Raw genomic sequence first — 21,388 nt, forward strand, 5'->3', positions numbered from 1 at the left:
AGCAAATCCTGTAGGTTCCACCTTCAAAACATACCCAGACTGCACACAACTTTGAACACTCCTCTGTTATCGCGCTAATCCCAACCAGCGTTGTCTCTCTCTGAGGTCTCTGCATCTGCCATGGCCACCTCAACAGAGCGGGCAGGTGACCTCGTGTAGGACAGAGCCTGTCTCTCCTCCACTCAGAATCCTCTGGTACCCTGTTATCTCATTCAGAGTATGAGCCACAGCCCTTATGATGACCTCTAGGCCCCAATATCCTTCCCTGCCCCACCTACCCCCTCCTCACAGATCTAATATCTAGCTCACCTTCTCTCTCCTGCTCCCGCTGCTCCGACCTCTTGTGGTCCATCAAGCCCACCTGGCGGGCTTCTGCCTCAGGGCCTTTGCACTCACTGCCCTCTATGCGAACCCTTCGTCCTACAGATAAATGCATGTTCAACGCCTTACCTCCTAACACTGAGGAAAACTTCATCTTGAAGACATCCTGCTTAAAATGGAACCCCCTGCATCCACCCTCAGGCCTCATTCTCTACGTACCGTCCCTGTTCTATTTTCTTCCATCTCACATCACTGTCTAGGACACTATATATTTTGCCTGTTTATTTTGTTGGCTGTCTTTCTCATTGCTCCATTCCTAGGTCAGGGCTTAGTGCTTCAACTCCTACCCACTGAATGAATATATGATAGATAGGCAGGTTTGGTTTTATTGCTGTTTTGTTTTCCTTTGCTTTTGAAAAAGGAGGAAGGTATTTTAAAAGGTACAATTGTTCTACAAGAAGGGTGATGTGGGAAACAAAGGCAGAAGGGAATGTAGATGAAATTAGATCCTTATAACCTGCAGCCCATTGACAAATGCTTGAGGCAGGCAGAGTGCAATGTTCTCCAGGAAGCTCCCAACTGAATGTTCATGCTTTGCTAGAGGGGAAAACACCCTTGGTTTGACAACAGCCGGGCCTCCTATATCCAGGGAGTCTTCAAAGTCCTTTTGGAACTTCCCTTATCTTTACCTTCCCCACCCCCAAAGTATATAATCAGTTGCTTTTCAGCAGCTCTTTCTGTCCACGGTCCTGTCTCTGAGCTTTAGTAAGACCACCATTTTGCACCAAAGGCGTCTCAAGAGTTCTTTCTGGAGGCCCGGACCTCACCACCACCACCACTACTCCAAAAACTACGTCAAAGGCACCTACAAACACTCCCAAGTTACTTTGCAAAATCCAACAAGAGCAACCACATTTTCTTATTTCTTAGATTTTCACTGCGGACAGTCCCAGAATTGCTCAGTTTGGATCTCTTTTGAAAGGAAGCTACATATTTTTCTTGGCCTTGGGAATGTTTCATCTAGCAATTGGAAAAAGCATTAGCCTGTTAGGCCCGTGGTTTAGATCCAGGCAGAATAAACATCGCCCTTGGCAGGTAAGTAGCTCCTTAAACAGACTCACCCCGTCATCTGCCTCCCTCCTCCGGGCCACCTCCTGAACAGGAATAAGGCAATTGAGAGTCGTAAGGCATTTTTTAGGAGGGGTTGAAATTTGATATGGAGACGTTCTTGTGGTTGAATTTAGTTGCTCGAAGTATGGAGAATGTAAATTTTTTTATAGACTGGCTGAGTGAATTGTACATGCCAGGCACTGGGCTAGGTGCTGGGACAGTCCCTCCCCTGCAGACCTGCTCCGAGAGCAGCAGTCTTTCCGGGGGCGACAACACTCAGTTAACGAAATGTATTCAAATACACATGAACTGAGCACAGACCATGGCCCAGTTCTAGGAACTTGGGAGACACCAGAGGACAAAACCCAAAGACCCTCATGGGCTTAAAGCCCCTCGTTTAGTGAATGACGTGGTGAGCCGAGGAAGGCGTGCTGAGCTGGGTGGGATATAGAATTCCTTTAAAACATGCTCCCTGTCCCTAGGGAATTTTGAAATTCCTGCCGGAGGTAAGAATGAGATGACAGTGACTATGATGAGCTGGTTAGAGGGGCCGGGAGCTTAGCTGCACGGAAGGGCTGGGAGGGTGGGGGACACTCAGAGCAAGTGTGACAGGACTCACCGGAGGGGGGCCTGGAGGAGGGGCCCGGGAGGGGCTGAACAAGTGGGACAGAGAATCCTAAGCAGGTTCCATGCCCCGTGCAGAGCCCGACGCGGGCTGGATCCCACGACCCTGAGATCATGACCTGAGCCAAAACCAAAAGTCAGACACCTAACTAACTGAGCCATCCAGGCGCCCCTGACTCAAAGCTTTCCTGAGCAAGTGCCGTGTGCAAGATACGCTTCACCAGGCTCTGGTGAGCACCACACAATAAATCCCTTCCTTATGATGTGGACATGTTGGGGTCTGGAGCTGAGGGCCAAGAAGGAGTTCTTGCGAGGTCCTTGGTGCAAAAAGGTGGTTTCATTACAGCAGGGCGACAGGACCCTGGGCAGAAAGAGCTGCACTGGGATTGTGAGGGGCAACTGATTACAGACTTTGGAACCGGGGGAGAGGTCAAGACAAAGGGAGTTTCCAAAAGGATTTCCATATGCTAACGAAGACCCAGAATCCTGGAGGCCTCGCTCTGGTCAAACTCAGTCGTTTTTCCCTCTAGCAAGGCATTAACATGAAGATTGGCTCCGGGAGGAGCCCCAAACTGCCGGCCTCAAGTACTCGTTCGGGGGCTGCAGGTTGTAACGAAGCTTCATTTTAATCTACGTTTCCTCTGTGCCTTTGTTCTCCGCCTACGGAGTTGCGTCCCGGAGAGGCTGGCTGCGCAGCTCGACGTGTGGGTATGCAATACGATTTGAGAGAGCGGTAGGTACACAAAGCAGGACGGGGCCCTGGAGCGGGGGTGGGGTGGGTGGTGGGAGAACTCTCGAGAAAGCGGGGGCCGCGTGTGGGGGCAGATAATGCGCAGAGTGTGGGCAGCACGGCAGGTGTCCGGCCAGAGAAGGCAGGAGTAAGGAAAGGTCGGTGTGGCCGTGACCTCCCGCTCCTGGGCCGCTCCGTGCGGGCGCCGCTCCCGCACCTGTGCCCCTCCCCCGTGCCTCACAGCACCTGAGTGCGCCACGTCCCGTTCGCCTCTTACAGGGACCCGCCGGCACACAGCGATCTCAGGAAACCACCGAGAGCACCGAGTGCCGCCCCAGCATTTTCTCTACAAGAAATACCAAACCACACGCGCGGCATATTGTAGAAGCATTTCAGGGTTCACTCAGAAAAGGAAGGAGGAAAGATTTTGCTAGTAGGCATTGCAACGGACACAGGCACTTTTCACTCCAGACTTTTAGCCGGCCGCGGCCGTCCACCTTTCAGATACACGGCAGCATGAACGACTTCTTGCGGAAGCGAAGAGCACAAAACAAAAGCGGCACTGTCGGCCCCCCGCCCCGGCTTTCTCATCATTAACCGGCCGCGAGGTTTGCACAGACGCTCCTCGAAGGTGAACGTCTTACAACGGCCTTGACTCGTGGCTACATTTGCGCGCCCGCAGATAAGGGGTCCGCGCCGCTGGGGGAGCGGCGGCGGGCTGGACGCGCGCGGGCCCCCACCCCTCCCGCGGTGCCGCGGGGCACGTACGCGAGCTGCCCGAGCGAGCCTCCGGCCCGCGCAGCGCCCACCCCGCCCCCGGGACCGAGTCCGAGGCCTGGCGCAGGAGCCACGGGCGGCGGGGGCGCGGTCAAGGTGGGGGCGGGGCGGGGCCCGGGGCGGAGGAGGGGCGTGGGGCGTGATCACAGGGCGGGCCTGGGGGCGTGACCGGAGCGGAGCCCGGGCGCCCCCGACGGGAGCGGACTGCCGCTGTCTGGACACCCCAGGTGGGCGCTGAGCTGGGTTTCCCGCTCCTGCCCCGGCTCAGAGACACACTTCCTCTTCCGCGCTCCCAGGCGTGGGAGCTGGAGGGTCCCCGCGGGTCCCCGCAAGTTCGGGGTCCCCGCGAGCCCGGGTCTCCGCGAATCCGGGTTCCCGCGAGTCTGGGTCCTCGCGAGTCCCGGGGTCCGAGCGTTCGGGGGGCGGCGGCCGGCTGCTCCAGCGGCGCACGGGCCGGACGGGCGCCGGGAGCAGGAGGGGGCCTTCCTGCAGGAAGATGAGGAAGCCCGATGGGAAGATCGTCCTTCTGGGGGACATGAACGTGGGCAAGACGTCGCTGCTACAGAGGTACATGGAGCGGCGCTTCCCGGACACGGTCAGCACGGTGGGCGGTGCTTTCTACCTAAAGCAGTGGCGCTCCTACAACATCTCCATCTGGGACACCGCAGGTGAGGGCGGGCACCGCTCGGGCCCGCTGTCCTGGGGCTCCGCAGACGGGGGGCTTCCGGCGGGAGAGAAGCATCCCCAAGGGCCGGGGTGTCCCGGGGCAGGACTTCGCCCAGGGCAGGGTCCCCGTGCACAGGTCCCACCTTTGCCCTGCATGTGACCCCATCTCGGGGTCAGGCCCCTAGTCACAGTGCGAGGCCGCTCTTGGCCCCTCTCTTGTTCTCCTTTGCTGGTTGGGAAACTTTAGCCACTAGGTGGGTCTTAGGGACAATACGGGTGACACTTGAAAAGCGCCCCTAGCTCCAAGGAGAGAAGCTCCTGGTGTCTTGTGTACCGTGTGGGGGCTTGGCTCCACCGTCCTGTCCCGAGCCTACTGATGGGAACCCCAAGCTGGTGCACATGATTTCATTTGATGTCCCCAACCACCTTGAGGGGGAGCAAAGCTGCTGCAATTACCCCTGCTTTTCAAAAGAGGAAGCTGAGCCCTAGAGCCTTCCCTACGGGGCTTCGTCAGGAGACCAGGAAGCTGAGCTCAGGCCTCGGCTCGCAGTCCTGAGCAATCTGCCTTTCCCACTTCACTTACCACCTGCCTGATCTCAGCTGCTGTGTGTCCTGGGGCTTTGAAGTGGCTTTCCGCAGAAGCATTTTTAAGATAGCGATGAATTATTTTTAGTACATGTGGTATTTGTGATTTTTCCAAAGTACAAATCACAGGGTCTTGATCCAGGCTTTTGGTTTGTTAACTCTGCAAAGGTACCCTGGCAATAACGTTTACCTCCTTCCCCAGGAAGAGGAAGCAGATGCTTGAAGGAAGTAAAGACACTGTGAATCGTTGGGCACGTTTTCCATGAGCATGACTCCCAGAAGCCCAGCACTTTCAGAAGTGACCTATATACCCGAGGGTCCTGTCTCGAAAGGTTAGATGGCCAACTTGGGCGTGCCGGTGTGCTAAGTAAGCAAACTTAGAACTAGTTCTCTGTTCACAGTGGAGTTAGTGGAGTTCACCGATGTCCATGTGCCCTTCTCCGTCCGTTCTTTGCTGCTGTCTTTTTCAGTGCGGTGGTTAATGTCTGCCTGGATGATTTGTAGTCATGCTGTGAAAATAGCGTCTCCCAGGCACAAAGCTACCCCTCCCTGCTCTCTTCTCCAGGCGGCGCAGTGAGGTTCCCAGACCCTTGACCTAAGCTGACTTTCTAGCACTAAGTGTTCGGCAGGGATGGAACACACGCTCTCGAAGTCACATCAGATTGAAGGGACTCGGCTGCCTGTTCTGTGCAGGGCTGGCCCTGTGGATCCTGTAGCTGGCCGGCGGGCCCTTGTTGCTGTCCTTGGTTTACAAGGGGATGATGCGGGATTAGTGTTGGGGTCCCACACTGAGCGGCCCTGTAGCGGCTGCCGTCAGAAGCTGGCCTGTACCTTGTGCACTGGTGTTTCTGGGATAGGAGCTGACCTCTAGTGTGAGAGCAGGTGTCTATGGTGTCACGACTATGAAGTAGCAAAATAATTTCGACTGGCCACTTTCTTCAGTGACCAGGGCATGATGCAGCCGGAATCTTGGTCACCAGAGGGTTTTGTAATACAGCAGATGACATGCCCTAGACATCTCGTCCGGCTCCCGGGGGCGGCGACTCATTTCCTGGCTGCTGCCTTCTTGTTCCTGGAACCCTTAGTGTGAGCCGGGTCCGGCTCCCGGGGCTGCGGGGGTGGCCAGGCCCTGTCCCTGCAGGCTGACCTGTGTACACATGCACAGGGTGACCGAGGCTTGGCGTTGGCGCTGACACAGGCCATCTCTGTGCCTGGCACCCCAGCCACTGGGGGTTATGGGCCACCCGGAAGTCTAAGTGATGCCCGGACATGTGTGAATAGATACCTTTTCCTAAGTCTTTGTTGGAAATTCAAAAGTTTAGCTCTGAAGGGGATTCTCCTTCCTCCTTGTCTTGCTCTTGAACGTTCTTCCCATTCCACACGTCGTGTTTTAAGCTGTGTTCATTTTACTTTTCATAGCCAAGGTAGAGGGTAAGGACCCGCCAGAGGATTGTTTTTAGTGCCGGCCCCGGTCACAGGAGGTGGCTGGGGTGGGAAAGTGGGGGTGTGCGGTGTCAGGCTGCTCAGTAGTAAAGGTGAGAGGAGGGGTCCGAGGGTCTTCCTCTCGTCCTTTCCAGCAACAGGGTAGCTGGCTGCTGGCAGCTGGAGAGGGGAGGAGAGGTTTGCCTGGCTGGTTAATAGGTATCTTATTCAGTGACACAAGAGGCCTTCCGAAGGGGGTGAGATCACGTCCAGGTCCGGAATGGAGGCTGGCAGAAGCTAAGACGGATTCAGGCTTTGGTCTGTCCAGGTGCCATGCGTTCCGTTCATTGTGCCTTGCTCATTCCAACCCTTGCCTAGTTGGGCAGACAGATGTGGGGCATTCACCGTGAAGGTTTGATACATTCTGGAAGCAAAAGCGGTTGCCTGGAGACGAGATGGGGCCCCAGCAGAATCCACCACCACTCTCTTCTTGGGCATGCCTTTGGTTGGTCTGAACGGTCTGAAAAGATGTTGCCCATCATTCAGCAAAGTCAACCCAGCCCCTCCTACACGCCTGGGGCTGCTGCTCCCTGGGCTTTCCACTCCAGGGCAGGGGGAGAGGCCACAAGGAAAGAAGTGGTATCATTTCACATTGGATCATCCAAAGAAACTCCATCTCCGGAGCCCTGGAAAGCTAGCCGCCCCCTCCCTTATTCCTTCTCCCCAGGGCTGCAGTCCCTGGAGGGGGAGATGTGGCTCACTTTTTCATCCCCAGTATCTGTCCCATGAAGACCCCTTTGGGACACGCATCCCCTTTCCTCCAGGAACACGTTCCCTGTTTCCATCCGAGCTCCCACTGAAAACACCTTAACGTCCATATTTCTACCTCGCGTCTTCATGCCGGCTTGTGTATCCTTGCGTACAGACAATGCGGGTTTTCTCTACCATGCTCCCCGCTTCCTCCTGAGCCCTCGCTAGCAGGGCTGCTCGAATAGTATTTCTAGCGGCCTGTGCGAGGCGGGGCAGGCTCTTTCTAACATGCGTCTTAGAGTCTTCCTGCCTCTGCCCGTTGCCTAGTTCCAAAGCCAGGTGCAGCTTTGTCCAGCGGTCCCCGCTCCCAGGACAGCATCAGGGTGAGTACTCTGCCGCCTCTCTGACAAGCACCGCAAACCTAGGGGCTTCACACGCGGGTCAGAAGAACTCCGTGGGTCCGAGGAGTCAGCCGTCTCTGCTCCCCTCTGGAGGCGCCGGAGGGAATCTGTTTCTGTGCCTTCTCTACCTTCTGGAGACTGCCTGCATCCTGTGGCTCCTTCACCCTCCATCTTCAAGGCCATGGTGTCTTCATCGTGTCTCTCAGACCCTGACTGTCAAACCCGCCTCTCCCACGTTTAAAGGACCCCTGAGTCCACTGGGCTTATCTTGTTAATCTTTAAGCTCAGCTGGTTGGCAACTCTCCTTTGTCTGTGACGTTAGCTCCCCCTTGCCATGTGACATAACCTCTCCACAGGCTCCAGGGTTTAGGACTTCTTTGCCGGGTGGGGGTGTGTGCCATTCTACCAGCCACAGCCACTGACCGCAGGTGTGATTTTGTGGTATTTCGTGTCTCCACCTCATTTTCCTCCTGTATAAAATGGGGACGGTTGTAGCAGCCACCTGAAGTGTTGTTAGGAATCGGTGGGTTAATCTTGGCAAAGTGCTTGAAGAGTAGTGCCTGTGAGTGTTTGCTGAAGAAGCGATCCTCTCCCAGCCCTGGGTGCTCATGACACGGTCACCACCAGCAGGTCTGTCACAGAAGGACAGGAGAGGCTCGGGTGGGCCCCCAGTAAGTAATTCTGCGATACATGGCGAGATCGAAGGGGCGGAGATTCAGAGCACTTGGGGTAATGACTCTGTGTGGAGATGTGTTCTTTCTATGCCTAATTTGTTAGCGATTTTTATCGTGAGTGGGTGTTGAGTTTTGATGCATGCTCTGCTACATCTGAGGAGACGATCATATGATTCATTCCTTTCATTCTGTTAATGGGACGTGTCACATTGATTTGTGGTTGTTGAACCATCCTTGCATCCCAGAGGTGACAGTTGGTTTAAGAGCTTTCTCTGGAATAACTTTGGTACAGCCCAGGAGAAGATGCTGCAGTTCTGGGTATGAAATCGTAGTACCTGTGAAGTTAGCTGAGAGGTCTTGGCCCCTGTGCCAGAGCCAAGGGCCTCGGCCCCGTGAGTGTCTGAAGGATGGGGAGGTGCACAGCAGAAGATACCAGATGGGATGGGCCGTCCTTGAGGACCGTGAGCCCCCAGCGTTCTCCTTCCACTCTGCATAGAAGCCTCAGCCCCCAGCTCCACCTGGAGGCAGGGGCTGATCACCGATCCTTCGGACTGGCCTGTGAGGACTGTGTAGTTTAAAAAGTGTCAAGGGCTTGGTGCCGACGTGGGAAAGCCTGCACCAAGTGCGGAGCTGAGGGTGCAGGACTCAGATCTTCGTTGGCTCCCTGATTACGTTAGCGCGGCTGCTGAGTGGTTCTGGAGGTCCGAATATGCTGGCCCTGAGCCGACCAGTTGGTATTTTGTGACGGGAGAGCGTGTGGTGGACGTCATCCCCTTCCCGTAGATCAGACTGACCTGGGCCCTCCCTGGTCGTCATAAATAAGGTTTTATTGGCACACAGCCATGCTAATGCATTTGTAGTCCGTGGCTCCTTTAGCCCTGGAGCAGTCGAGCTGACCCGTGGCTACAGAGACCATAGAGCACAGAAAGAGAAAAACATGTACAATCCCACCCTTTGCAGAAAGTTTGCTGACCCCTGGTTTGGGTCCTGTAGAGGGGAGAACACTTCTCTAAAAGTCCTTTCTGTGGTTATAGAAACTCCCCACAGAGTCCAGCATTCAGTGATTGGGGGAGCCCATGATCCCTTACAGGCAACGAGGGGCACTGTGTGGGTCCCCTCTGAGCAGCTGGACTGGTGTAAGGGTGGGGCTTGGACTTAAGATTGACATGAGCCCCCACTAAAAAAAGTTCTTGGAAAAAATCTTGGTTTGCATTTGAGGTCTGGATGCTAACTGCAGAGCCCGTGTTGTGGGCGAGCCCACATCTTCGGAGGTGGGTCCGCATGTGTACCGCTCCTGCAGGCTTCGAGTGGGCACCCTCTGCGTGCAAGGCCGCATTTGCAGAATTCCTCTGCTCTTTTGATCAGAAACAGTGGCCTGAATATGAATGTGGGTGTTAAGACAGGTGGAAGGAAACCGAGGGTTCTGGGTTCGGCGGGGCAGACAAAGCGCCATTATACTGCGAGACTTAGTGGACAAAGGATGCCTGTGAACAGTGCGTGTGCTGGGAGGTCAGCCCAGAGTCCTCCTGGAGGGGGCGCCGAGGATTCTGGGGGTGGGAAGAGGTATTTTAGGCTCACTAGTGTGGTGCTGATTCAGGAGAATTTAACTAATTAAGGTCAACCGTACTCATTAACTAATGCCTGAATCCCGTGTAATGTCTCTGGAAGATAATGTAGGCTTTATAATTTCAACTCGAACTTGCTCCTCATGCTTTGTTGAGATTTCACATAACTTCCCTTTCTGTAAACAAATGTTTACACACAGCTGTACACACATGTACATACACATGAACTTAAATGACTGTTCATCCTTTTTAATTTTTATTTAAAAAATATTGTTTATTTGAGAGCGAGTGAGCGAGAGAGCAGGAGCAGGGAGAAGAGGGAGAAGAAGACTCCCCGCTGAGCAAGAAGCCCCATGTGGGATTCGATCCGAGAACCTGGGGTCATGACCTGAGCTGAAGGCAGACACTTCACCGACTGAGCCCCAGGCAGCCCATGACTGTTCATTCTTAGAGGAATGGCTTCATCATGTGATGACAGATTTTCCTGGTCCTGCTGTCGTGTGCCGTAGGAAGATTCCAGCGTTCACGTCAAAGGTGGAGTGGAGGCAGGCCGGCCCGGATTTCCAGATCCACAGAGTGACACAGTGGTGAGCTCGCTGGGTTTTCTTTTTGCCTCATTTATCCTGGAGCTGGAGCTGAAGAAGCCAGCAACCCAGAAATGCCAAAGGGTACAGACAAAACAAAACAAAATTAAAGGCCTGTTTTTTCACCAAAAGATCAGGAAAGAGGTAGCCTAGTAAACAAAACTTTTATTTATGTATATATATATTTATTTAGGTACTTATTTTTGTTAGTTTTTTAGAAGATATATATATATATATGTATTTTTTTTTTAGAGAGAGAGAGAGAGCACTGTGCAAGCAGGGGCAGGGGCAGAGGGAAAGAATCTCAAGCAGATTCCCCTCTGAGCCTGATGCGGGGCTCGATCCCACAACTCCAAGTTCACGACCTGAGCCAAAATCAAGAGTCTGACGCTCAACTGACTGAGCCACCCAGGCCCCCAACAAACCTTTTATTTTTAATTTTTTTAAAAAAGATTTTATTTATTCATTCAACAGAGAGAGAGACAGCGAGAGAGGGAACACAAGCAGGGGGAGTGGGAGAGGAAGAAGCAGGCTCATAGCGGAAGAGCCTGATGTGGGACTTGATCCCAGAACGCCGGGATCACGCCCTGAGCCAAAGGCAGACGCTTAACGACTGAGCCACCCAGGCGCCCCCCCAACAAACCTTTTAGACAACAACTGGTGTACTCCAGCCAAACGCTCAGAAAAAGCTGGGGCACCCCATCCCCACCATCAAGATCTCGTAGGAGCTGGGGCTCTCATCCCTGCCGGGGGGTGACAAGCTCTCCCCCTCGGCGCTGCCCATGGAGGCTGCATGGAGAGTCTGGACTTCTGCCTCCTCTTGTTAGGAAGGAGAAGTACCTGCCCCAGTCCCCAGCCCCCAGCCCCTGCTGGGACGAAGGAGCCATCTCAAAAGGAAGATTTAAGGGGCGCCTACATGGCTCAAGCGGTTAAGTGTCTGTCTTCGGCTCAGGTTATGATCCCAGGTCCTGGGATCGAGTCCCCGCATTGGGCTCCCTGCTCTGCGGGGAGCCTGCTTCTCCCTCTGCCTCTGCTGCTCCCCCTGCATGTGCTGTCTGTCAAATAAATAAATAAAATCTTAAAAAAAAAAAAGGAAGATTTAAGTGAGATCCAGTGTCTGATAGCACAGGATGGAAATGTCCAGGTTTTAATAAAAAAAAAAAAAGCACTCATGATGTAAGAACCAGGAAGCTCTCCAACGGAGTCAAAAAGGACAATTAGGAGAGGCCAGCTCGGGGCGGGCAGAGGTGGCGGCGTTACCCAGCAAGGACTCGAAAGCAGCCGACCTAAGCCTGCTTCCGTGAATAATCATGGACCCCTAAACAAATGACAAAAAATAGAGAGCCCAGTGAAAACAGATTTGAAGAAGACCCACATGGAAATTTTTTTTTTTTTTTTAAGATTTTATTTATTTGACGAGAGAGAGACAGCCAGTGAGAGGGAATACAAGCAGGGGGAGTGGGAGAGGAAGAAGCGGGCTCCCAGCGGAGGAGCCTGATGCGGGGCTCGATCCCAGAACGCCGGGATCACACCCTGAGCCGAAGGCAGACACTTAACGTCTGAGCCACCCAGGCGCCCCCCACATGGAAATTTCTGAATGAAAAAAGTGCAGTAACAGAAACAGTGGGTGGATTCCCCAGCCAGGTGGCGGGGAGAAAGGAAGGGTCCATGTGGGAAGACAACAGCAAACACTGGCCAGCCTGGAGCACGGAGAGAAAGTAGAGAGGGAGGCGGACAGAGCCCGGCGACCAGCGGGGCCGAAGACCAGCCCGCGCCGTCCCCGTTCTGGAAGGACAGGAGAAAGGTGAGGCTGACGGAGTCCTAGAAGAAAGAATGGCCGGGAGCTTCCCAAATTCGGCCAGAGACAGAAGCCTGCAGGTTCCCGGAGCTGAGAGAACCCCAAGCAGGATAAACCGAAAGAGAGCCTTGCCAAGACATGTCACACCTGAATTCTGAAGACGAAAGACAAGGAAGAAGTCTCGAAAGCAGCCAGAGGAAAAACCGAAGCAGAATGACGGCGGTATCATCCGACCCCGTGGCGGCCAGAGAGAAGGCATCTTTCCCAAGTGCTCACAGCGAAGGTGAAGAAGGCTGATGCCTGATTCTCGCCCATCTGCTGTCCCCACGCCTGACTGTGGAGACAGCTCCTGTTGCACGTGCCTCGGGGCGGACTCCGGCTTTCTTCTGTTCTTCACATAGTGGCATGCTCTTTCGTACTTCGTACGCTATGTAGGCCTACTGGGGAAGTTTTTTCCCACATGAATTTTATATTTTAAAGATTTTATTTGAGAGAGAGAGACAGAGAGAGCACAAGCAGGGGGAGAAGCAGAGGGAGAGGGAGAAGCAGACTCCCTGCTGAGCCGGGAGCTGGACATGGGGCTGGATCCCAGGGCCCTGGGATCATGACCTGAGCTGAAGACAGACCCTTAACCACTGACCACCCAGGTGCCCCTCCCCATGAATTTTAAGAGCTTTGGCTTTGTAGTTTAAAAATTGGCAACATGTTTTGTTTAGGTAATAGTTTTTGTTTTTTTGGTAAAGTTGTCTAGGTTGTGTTTTATTTTTAAGTAAGGTTTATTGAATGTTTGCCTCTATGCAGTAAAATTCACTTTTTTTAGTGTATAGTTAGGAGTTTGGACGCATACACAGTTGTGTGACCACAATCAAAATACAAACCGTTTCTACCATTTAAAACAGTCTTGTGTCCCTGGGAGTCTCTCCTGCTCACTGCCGGCCCAGATAGCACCGGCTTGTCTCTGTCCCGAGAGCTTGGTCTTCTCTAGACTCCTAGAGTTTGGAGCATTTTGAGTCTGGCTTCTTTTGTTTAACGCATGTGAATTCATCTGTGCTGTGGCGAGTGTCCAATCCTGTCGGTCCCCCCGGCGGAAGGAGACTTGGATTGCTTTCAGTTTTTGATGATTATGGATGAAGCCTCTATCACTATTCACAGAGGTTTTTGCGTAAACATAAATTTTCATCTCTTAGGTGAATTACCTACGAGTAGGCTATTTGGGTTTTATGGTCGGTGTACGTTCAACACCAGCTGACCCAACACCATTTGTGACAAGGTTAGTTTTGTGTTTGCCTTTATTTGTCCCATAGGATTTGAGATTTCTGTTTTCATGGACAGACTTGGAGGATTTATTATGTAGGTAATTAACACGCAGCCACCTTGGTGAGGAAGATAGTCTGCTGCTTGTTTTCCTTAGCTGACTTGATGCATGCTCGTGTGGGTAATTCTGCAATGCAGGTGCGTTCATTTCTCCGATGCTGTAACGCACGTGTGTCCAGAACGAGGCAGGGCGTGGGCAGAGTGGCCCAAGGAGTAAGAGACCTAGGAATTGTAAGGTTTTAGTCTTGATTTTTTTTCTTGGCCATAAAGCACACATTTCATGGTTCGTTTTGGTCTCAGCAGAGTTTTTTAGAAAGAAGTTCACTTGTGAACTTGGTGAGAGCTGCTGCGGCCACGAATCCCTTGGTTTCCTGCAATAGATTATTTCCAGCCCGCATTCAAACTCTAGCCCTCCGAGCTCCGCCTTCACCTGAACGCAGGCCCTTACTCTAGTATTTGTATTTCAGCACGCGCCAAGCGGAGCTTGTAGCATTTCTTCAGTTGTTGATTTGTCCGTTGACCCGAAGGCTGAGGGTGTACGAGGATGGCTCCCTGCCCTCCCCCTGGCCTGGCCTCCCCATGCGCTGGGCTCCGGCTTCTGAAACAGCTCAGCTCCCTACCACCCTCCCCCTCCTTTTTCACGTGGATCCGTTGGCCTTGGACCCGCAGGCGCAGAGGCGCGTGGCTTTGACCTCTGGGTTTGCTGGCAGCAAACGCGAGACCAGTCCGGCCCTCGCGGGAGCCGTGATTCGGCCCTGGAGCGGCTCCAGGGTCTCCGTCCGGGCCGGGCGGGCGTCACTCGGTCCCACCCGTGTACCGGCGCACAGGCTGCAACGGCGGAGGCCGGCGCGATTCCGCACCACCGTCGCTCTTCCCAGCCTCTTCCTCTTCGAGATGAGACAGACCCTGGAAGCTGGTGTCCCATGTCCGACGGCCAGCTGGTGGCGGAACCGCGGCCGGCGCCAGAGTGTGGGGAGTCTGCGGCCTCCTGTGTCCTGGCCAGTGAGGTCACCTCGGGCGCCTGCGCTCCGCAGCCTCCCCGGCCTCGGTCGGCTGGGAGGTCGAGGTGGCGCTCGTGCGGAGAAGCCGCTCGGAGGTGCTTGCTGAGGGGCGTCCAGGTGGCTGAGGTGCGGCAGGTGCCGCCCCGGACCGTGTGAGCAGCAGGGCTCGGTCTTGGCTCCCGCGGCGCCCATCACGCTGGGTGAGTTACAGGGATTCCCGCGGCCTCCCCTCTGCGGGAAGCCAGCCCGGGCCGCGTGGGGGGCGGGGCAGGATCGGAGGCCGCTGGACGTCGGACGGGATGACGTCGGACGGGATGACGTCGGACGGGATGACGTCGGACGGGATGACGTCGGACGGAATGGCGTCGGACGGAATGGCGTCGGACGGAATGACGTCGGACGGAATGACGGCAGACGGAATGTCGTCAGACGGAACGCTGTCCTTCCCGCGCTGTGACCCTCTGCTCCCTGCGCGCGCCCGCGGGTCCCCACCGCCCTGGGGGCGGCACCCAGGCACGAGGCTGAGGCGGAGGCTGGCAGCCTCTGGTCGGCAGGGCACAGACCCCGCCCGCCAGGCGGCCGCCGTGTGAGGGCCTGGCCGTGCCTGGTTGGCGCACCTCTGGGAGGACGGTTGGTGGGCGTTTGCCTGTCCAGCTTGTGGCTTCCGGGGCCGTGCGGGGGCACCTGGCAGGCGGCAGCCTGACCTCGCTTCTGGAAGAGTGCGGGCCCTGGGGTCCCGTCTCCCTCCTCAGCCCCTGTGTGCCTCGGCTCCCCGTGGCAGACCCGTTCAGTGGACCTAAAGATTGTAAACTGTCCCCACGGCGTCTCCAGCTGGGGACACCGCCGAGAGCCCGGAGCGCTCAGCCCGTCTGGGCGTCCATCCGGGCTGCCGTGTCTGGGTTCAGGGCCGGTCCCGGGGGCCGCGGGAGAGCCGTCCGTTCGCTGGAGCGCTGTTTGGGAAGCGTTGTTTTTCTGTTTTTGGTAGAGTAACAAAAGACCTTTTCTCTTTTAGCTGCTCCTGTGTTTATTTGTGGATCTACCGTTGGCGCAGGAGTGACCCTCGGGAAGGGGGGCTGGGGGCGAGGGGGGCGGCGGGCGAGCCTCCCTCTGGCTCAGACCTCGCCTGTCCACACGTCTGCACGGAGTCGGGCTGTGGACGTTCTCCTTCCCTCTCCCACGACTTCATTGTGTGTTTCCTCTGTTATAATGAGAAATCCGGCGTCCTCTTGAACGTGCCCTTCTTCAGTGTCAGCCCCGGTAGCTGCTTTTCAGCAGCATCGCGAAGACCCCAACAAGGTGCTGGACGTTCTGCAAGTTTCCATACTGCCGGAGGACCATGCACCTGGCCCTGGAGTCCTGAGCGCTTAGCAAGCGTTTAGGAGTCTGTAGCAGCCGGGCTGGGCGGTCCGACTTATGGGTTCTCAGAGAGCTTCTTAGTCTCTGTGGTGGCTTTTTGCTCCTCAAACACACATGCAAGATATGCATTTTGCTGGGGAATGGCGAAAACGTGGGAAAGTTGACATATTTTTGTTTTTTCCTTTTTTTCTGAAAATTAGAGGTGCACTTTTTTTATTTTTATTTTTTATTTTTTTAAAGAGAGAGGGTTTTGTTTTTTAACATTTTATTTATTTGACAGAGAGAGAGACAGCCAGCCAGAGAGGGAACACAAGCAGGGGGAGTGGGAGAGGAAGAAGCAGGCTCCCAGCCGAGGAGCCTGATGTGGGGCTCGATCCCAGATCGCCAGGATCACGCCCTGAGCCAAAGGCAGACATTTAACGACTGAGCCACCCGGGCGCCCCAAAGAGGTGCACTTAAAAAAAAAAAAGATTTATTTATTTGAGGGAGAGAGAGAGAGCAGGAGCAGGGGGAGTGGCAGAGGGAGAGGGAGAAGCAGACTCCCGCTGAGCAGGGAGCCCGGTGCGGGACTCCATCCCAGGACGCTGGGATCATGACCTGAGCTGAAAGCAGACCCTTCACTGGCTGAGCCACCCAGGCGCCCCAGAAATGCAGTGTCCTAACTAAAGTTGCCTAGCTATTGCACTCACGTTCATTTTTGTATTCTGCCAATCTGTTTTCCTATTTATCCTTTGACAGGTCTTAATTTTATTATTAGGACCCTTCACAGGCATCAAGAGAGATCGTGGGGTAGATAAACACTGATGTCCGAAGCCTTTTCGTTCAGGTTACACCTGAAATGCTTCTCTGTATTTGAAAGTCAATGTTCAGCTGTAAAGAACAGCTTGAATGTGCTGCTGTTCGTGTTGGCCGATTAGCCACCTTGCAGTCCTTCAGGGACCCCGTTTCAGCAGCCTCCCCGAGATGACGCTCCATCGCCGATTTTGGCCAGATTAACAGTGGCTACTTACCTAGCGCTTACTGTCTACACCAGGGCTGTTCCCAGCTCTGTACTTGTGTAAGCTCCTGAATCCTCCTAGGACCCTGGAAGGTTGTGGGGTCACATCCTGTGCGGGTTACCCAAAGCCTGAAGCGGCCGAGCTGGGCAGACTGCCCCAGGCTTTCTGCACGTGGTCACCCAGCCGTGCGTGTCCTTCCCAGAGGTGACCTCTACTCGAAGGGAGAGTGAGCCTGTGACGAGCTCTGAGTGGTACACGCGTGCGCGCGCGCGTGTGCGCGCACACACACACACACACACACACACACACACACGATGGCACGATGTGGACCACTGTGCCTGTTTAGTACCTGTGAAGTGCAGCACCCCGCAGTGGTGGGTTAAAAATAGTGCCAGTCGGGGCGCCTGGGTGGCGCAGTGGTTAAGCATCTGCCTTCGGCTCAGGGTGTGATCCCGGTGTTCTGGGATCGAGTCCCACATCAGGCTCTTCCGCTGGGAGCCTGCTTCTTCCTCTCCCACTCCCCCTGCTTATGTTCCCTCTCTTGCTGGCTGTCTCTCTCTGTCAAATAAATAAATAAAATCTTAAAAAAAAAATAGTGCCAGCCTTTGGGCCACCTGCCTCAGAACGAATAGGATTCGTGTCATCCGCTCTTTTCCCACATAGAGTTACCCTAACAGTCCGTGCCTGAGGCTGTGTTCTCAGACAGAGCCAGTCAGTCAGTACAGTGTTGGACTTGTGCCCTCGAGACATAGGTCCAGAATCTGTCACCCCCCCCATCAGCCGCGCCGTTCCTGGGTAATCTTGTCCAAGAAGGGCCATTGGGATGCTGTGCCCCATGCCATGACCTCGTGGGCCTGGTTTGGTGGCCGTGCAGGTGTCCGTGTCCGAGTCCTGGGGAAGGATGAGCACTTCCTGTGGTTTGTGGTACGAACGCTCAGCCTGGCCTGTTCGCGAACACTCGGGGTCGGGTCGAGCCTGCGTGCCGGGAAGCCTCCCAGGGCCGTGGCCCCACACAGAGATGGGTGGCCTGCAAGTCACCATGTCCTCTAAAAACGGCGTTTCTGCTCAGAAATAGAAGGCTGATGTGTGACTGTGTGTCTTGCGGAAAGCCGTTGTCTTGTGCCATTTCTTGAAGTAACTTAAGCCACACAACAGTTTAGTGCCAACTTTTAACTAACAGCTGCGTTTGGGAGTCAGCGGATTTTTTTTTTTTTTAGCTGAATCAGTCGGGACAGTTTTCTGTAGGGATATTGTCCCGTCTCCTAGTTTCAGCTGCCTTGTCCTCAGACTGTAGTAGTGACCCTGATTTCCAGGGTTGGTTCTGAAGCTCAGAACGGCGACTCACTAGACCCGCACACGTGCTTCCTTCCTTCCCCGGGGGCCCAGCAGGACCCTCGGCGCTGGTAAGGGGGGTGAACTGTCCTCGTTCCTATCTCATGGCTATTCTTTGACCTGCTAAGGAATAACTTCTGGGATTATTGATGGGCGTGGTTTGGGTTGGACATTGAATTTTCATGTATGTTGCCGAATGCTGAGTTCCAGCTTCCAGTCAGAGACCAAACGACCACTGTTTCTGTGGAGTCAGATTATCCAATAGGAATAAAGAATTTAAAAGTAAAATGGTAGCATGTTGGCCAAAGTCCAGGTACGGTAATCATGAGCTGCTTAAACTTGAGGAATGCTGGGTATAAAGAGGGCCCCTCCAGCCCATTAAAGGGCATATTCTGTAGCCTCTGCCCTTTTCACATACTGCTCTGTACCTGTTCTTGGGGCTTGGGGTGAGGGTTTTGTTATCTTCCTACTTTGTGCTGACTCTCAATTCCGTGCCTGTCTAAGCTTGAGGAGTCTTGTGTGGCCGTCTCCAAGTTCCCTCTGGTTTCAGTCTTATTCTGTGTCCAGAATGAACACTTAGTAGGTGTGAATCCCTTCGTTCGCTCACCCAGTCAGCACTGTGCACCTGCCACGCTTTGGGTGCCGTGCGGAGCTCGGGGACGAGCAGTGAACGAGGCACACGTCTTTCCTTGTGGGACCACCCTCTGTTGGAGAGGTGACGGCAGGCAGAAAGGGCTTGTACGACCCCCTTGTGCTGTGAAGGCAAGGTGGGTGGGTGGGATTTATCCTCATTTAGATTTGAGGGTGTGGTGGCTCATTGTCCCCCGTGGAAAGGACGGTCTGCCTCCGTTTGCACGTTAACTTCCTCGTCCACGAGGTATACCCCGTGTAACACGGTATTCTCACTGTGCGCCCTTACACGGCTGTGTCTCCTTGACGTCTTTCAGCCGGTGATGACATCTGTCTGGCTCCCTCATTAAATGAGCTAAAAAAGATTTTTAACATATGTTTACTTCTTTATGTTTAAAGTAGGCTCTGTGTCCAATGTGGGGCTCAGACTCAACGACCCTGAGATAAGAGTTGCATGCTCTACTGACTGAGCCAGCCAGGCCCCTCAGTATTTACATTTTATATCTGTTTGGGAGTCATGATTTTGCCCTTTCTTGAAAATTGCCCTCTAACATGTTTCAGAGTAGCATTGCTCTAAAAAAAGCTTGCCCATATCTCATTCTTTTCCTAACAGAATTTAGAGGCCCTCCATTTCTTTTATGTATTTATTTTTAAAGATTGCATTTATTTATTTGACAGAGAGAGAGGTGGGGGGAGAGCACAGACAGGGGGAGGAGCAGAGAGAGAAGGACAAGCAGACTCCATGCTGAGCTGGGAGCCCCATGCGGGGCTCGATCCCAGGACCCCGAGATCATGACCTGAGCTGAAGGGAGCTGCTCCACCGACTGACCCACCCAGGTGCCCCCAAACCCTCATTGTCTGGCATTTCCTTATGCAGACTGTTCATTCCACGGTCTGTGTAGGGGCTGCTGACTCCCTGAGCGGCTGCACGAGCGCTCCGGGCCTCTGCTTCCAGATCTGTGAGCTGTGCCCCCGAACAGTCGGGGAGGGCGAACTGCACGTGTGTGCACGTAGGCATACGTGTGTACATGCGTGCGTATGCACGCACCTGTACACGCGTGTCTAGCTTGACGTTCCGCCTGGCACCTGAGGTGGGATCTCAGAGTTGGCTCCTCCGGCAGTTCTGAGCCAGACTCGAGGACCCTGGTGGGGACACTGAGGCCCAGGGACATCTGTGTCAATCACCAAGGGCCGAGGAAGCAGTCTTCCTTTCGGACTGGCTGCTGCTTGTCCGACAACATGAAAAGGCAGACTGAGTGGAGGATGTTGTAAATGCTTCCTGTGTGTGTATCCTGACTGTAACTCTCTGTGAGGACCTTGCCTTAGGAGTAGATAAGAACAGTGTGTGACTGGCCTTTCCCAGAGCTTTGGAAGTAGCGGGGTGGGGCACTGTGATTGTATCCTGAGGACACTTTGTTCTACTTTCAAAGCTTGTACACCTGTTGTTTGCTTAGCCGTGCACCTTTCCTACAGCAACTGCAAAAGCACATTCCAAACCTGATTAATTTCCACTCTGACTCACTCCGGGTGCTTGCTGTGTAGCCACAGGCCCCAGTGCTCGAGAGTGAAGCTCCAGCACCTGGCAAGTGGCACCTTTCAGCCTGAGCCACCTGCAGCCCCTGTGCCCCCCCCCCCCCAATGGGACCAGCCTCAGAGTTGCAGGAGAAGGCACTAGAGGGGTGAAGTGCAAAATGTCACACCCAGGCTGGGTTGCAGAGTTAGCCATGTTTGTACTGCGTCTCATCCTGTGTTGATGAGAGCTGCCCCTAGACTGCTTGAGGCTTTGCAGCCTTACTTCCCAAAGGGAGGTCCGTGGGCGGAGAATCCAGGCGCTGCCCGGACCTCCCGGATCAGATCTCCAGGTGGACAGGGAGTGCTCTGGGCTTGTGGCAGCCGCTGCAGAAGCGAGCGGTGAGGGTTGAGACGGGCAGGGACTCGCTCGGCCTTTTGGGTTTTCTGGTGTTCTTAGTAGGTGCTGTATTTTATATGCAATTCTGTCTCTCTATCCATCTGTCATCTCTCTATACAGTTTTTTTTTTTTTAAAGATTTTATTTGAGAGAGAGACACACACAGCGACTGAGATAGCAAGAGAGAGCACAAGCGGGGAGGAGAGGGAGAAGCAGGCTCCTGCTGAGCAAGGAGCTGACACAGAGTTCGATTCCAGGACCCTGGGATCATGACCTGAGCCGGACACAGGTGCTTAACTCACTGAGCCACCCAGGCTCGCACAGACAGTTTTTCTATCATGGTAAAATACACATAACAGAATTTACCATTTTACTCATTTCTAACTATACAGCTTGGTGGCATTAAGTACATTCATGTTGTTATGTGACCATCACCACCATCTCCAGAACTTTCGCCCTTTCCCAGCTGAAGCTCAGTACCCACTAAACACCAACCCCCCCCCCCCCCCCCCGCCTTGGTGGCCGCCGTTCTTTCTGTCTCTGTGAATTTGATTATTCTAAGTAATTATTTAAAAGATTTACTTTTGGGCGCCTGGGTGGCTCAGTCGGTTAAGCCTCTGCCTTCGGCTCACGTCATGATCCCAGGGTCCTGGGATCGAGCCCCACGTCAGGCTCCCTGCTCAGCGGGAAGCCTGCTTCTCCCTCTCCCACTCCCCCTGCATGTGTTTCCTCTCCTGCTGTGTCTCTCTGTCAAATAAATAAAATCTTTAAAAAAAATAAAATAAAGAATTTACTTTTATGTACAGCATAATATAGTTTTATTTAAATATGATTAAATGAGT

The 21,388-nt window shown here is 54.0% G+C and overlaps 1 protein-coding gene across 4 annotated transcripts in view; it reads left to right on the forward strand.

Annotated features, from left to right (window-relative positions):
* Positions 1 to 3,727: 3,727 nt before the first annotated feature.
* RAB20 (RAB20, member RAS oncogene family) overlaps positions 3,728 to 21,388 on the forward strand; it is a 28,190-nt gene continuing 10,529 nt past the window's right edge. The window contains exons 1-2 of one of the 4 annotated variants that reach the window (XM_057307227.1): positions 4,148 to 4,230; positions 5,016 to 5,145. In XM_057307227.1, coding sequence (XP_057163210.1) covers positions 5,076 to 5,145 — 70 coding nt within the window. In that variant the 5' untranslated portion in view covers positions 4,148 to 4,230; positions 5,016 to 5,075. Of the gene's footprint in view, positions 4,231 to 5,015; positions 5,146 to 11,638; positions 14,523 to 21,388 lie in introns of those variants that run through there. The other 3 variants (XM_026493597.4, XM_057307226.1, XM_057307224.1) reach the window with 3 other exon arrangements.

The sequence above is a fragment of the Ursus arctos genome, unplaced genomic scaffold, assembly GCF_023065955.2.
Source record: "Ursus arctos isolate Adak ecotype North America unplaced genomic scaffold, UrsArc2.0 scaffold_10, whole genome shotgun sequence".
Classification (NCBI taxonomy): Eukaryota; Metazoa; Chordata; class Mammalia; order Carnivora; family Ursidae; genus Ursus; species Ursus arctos.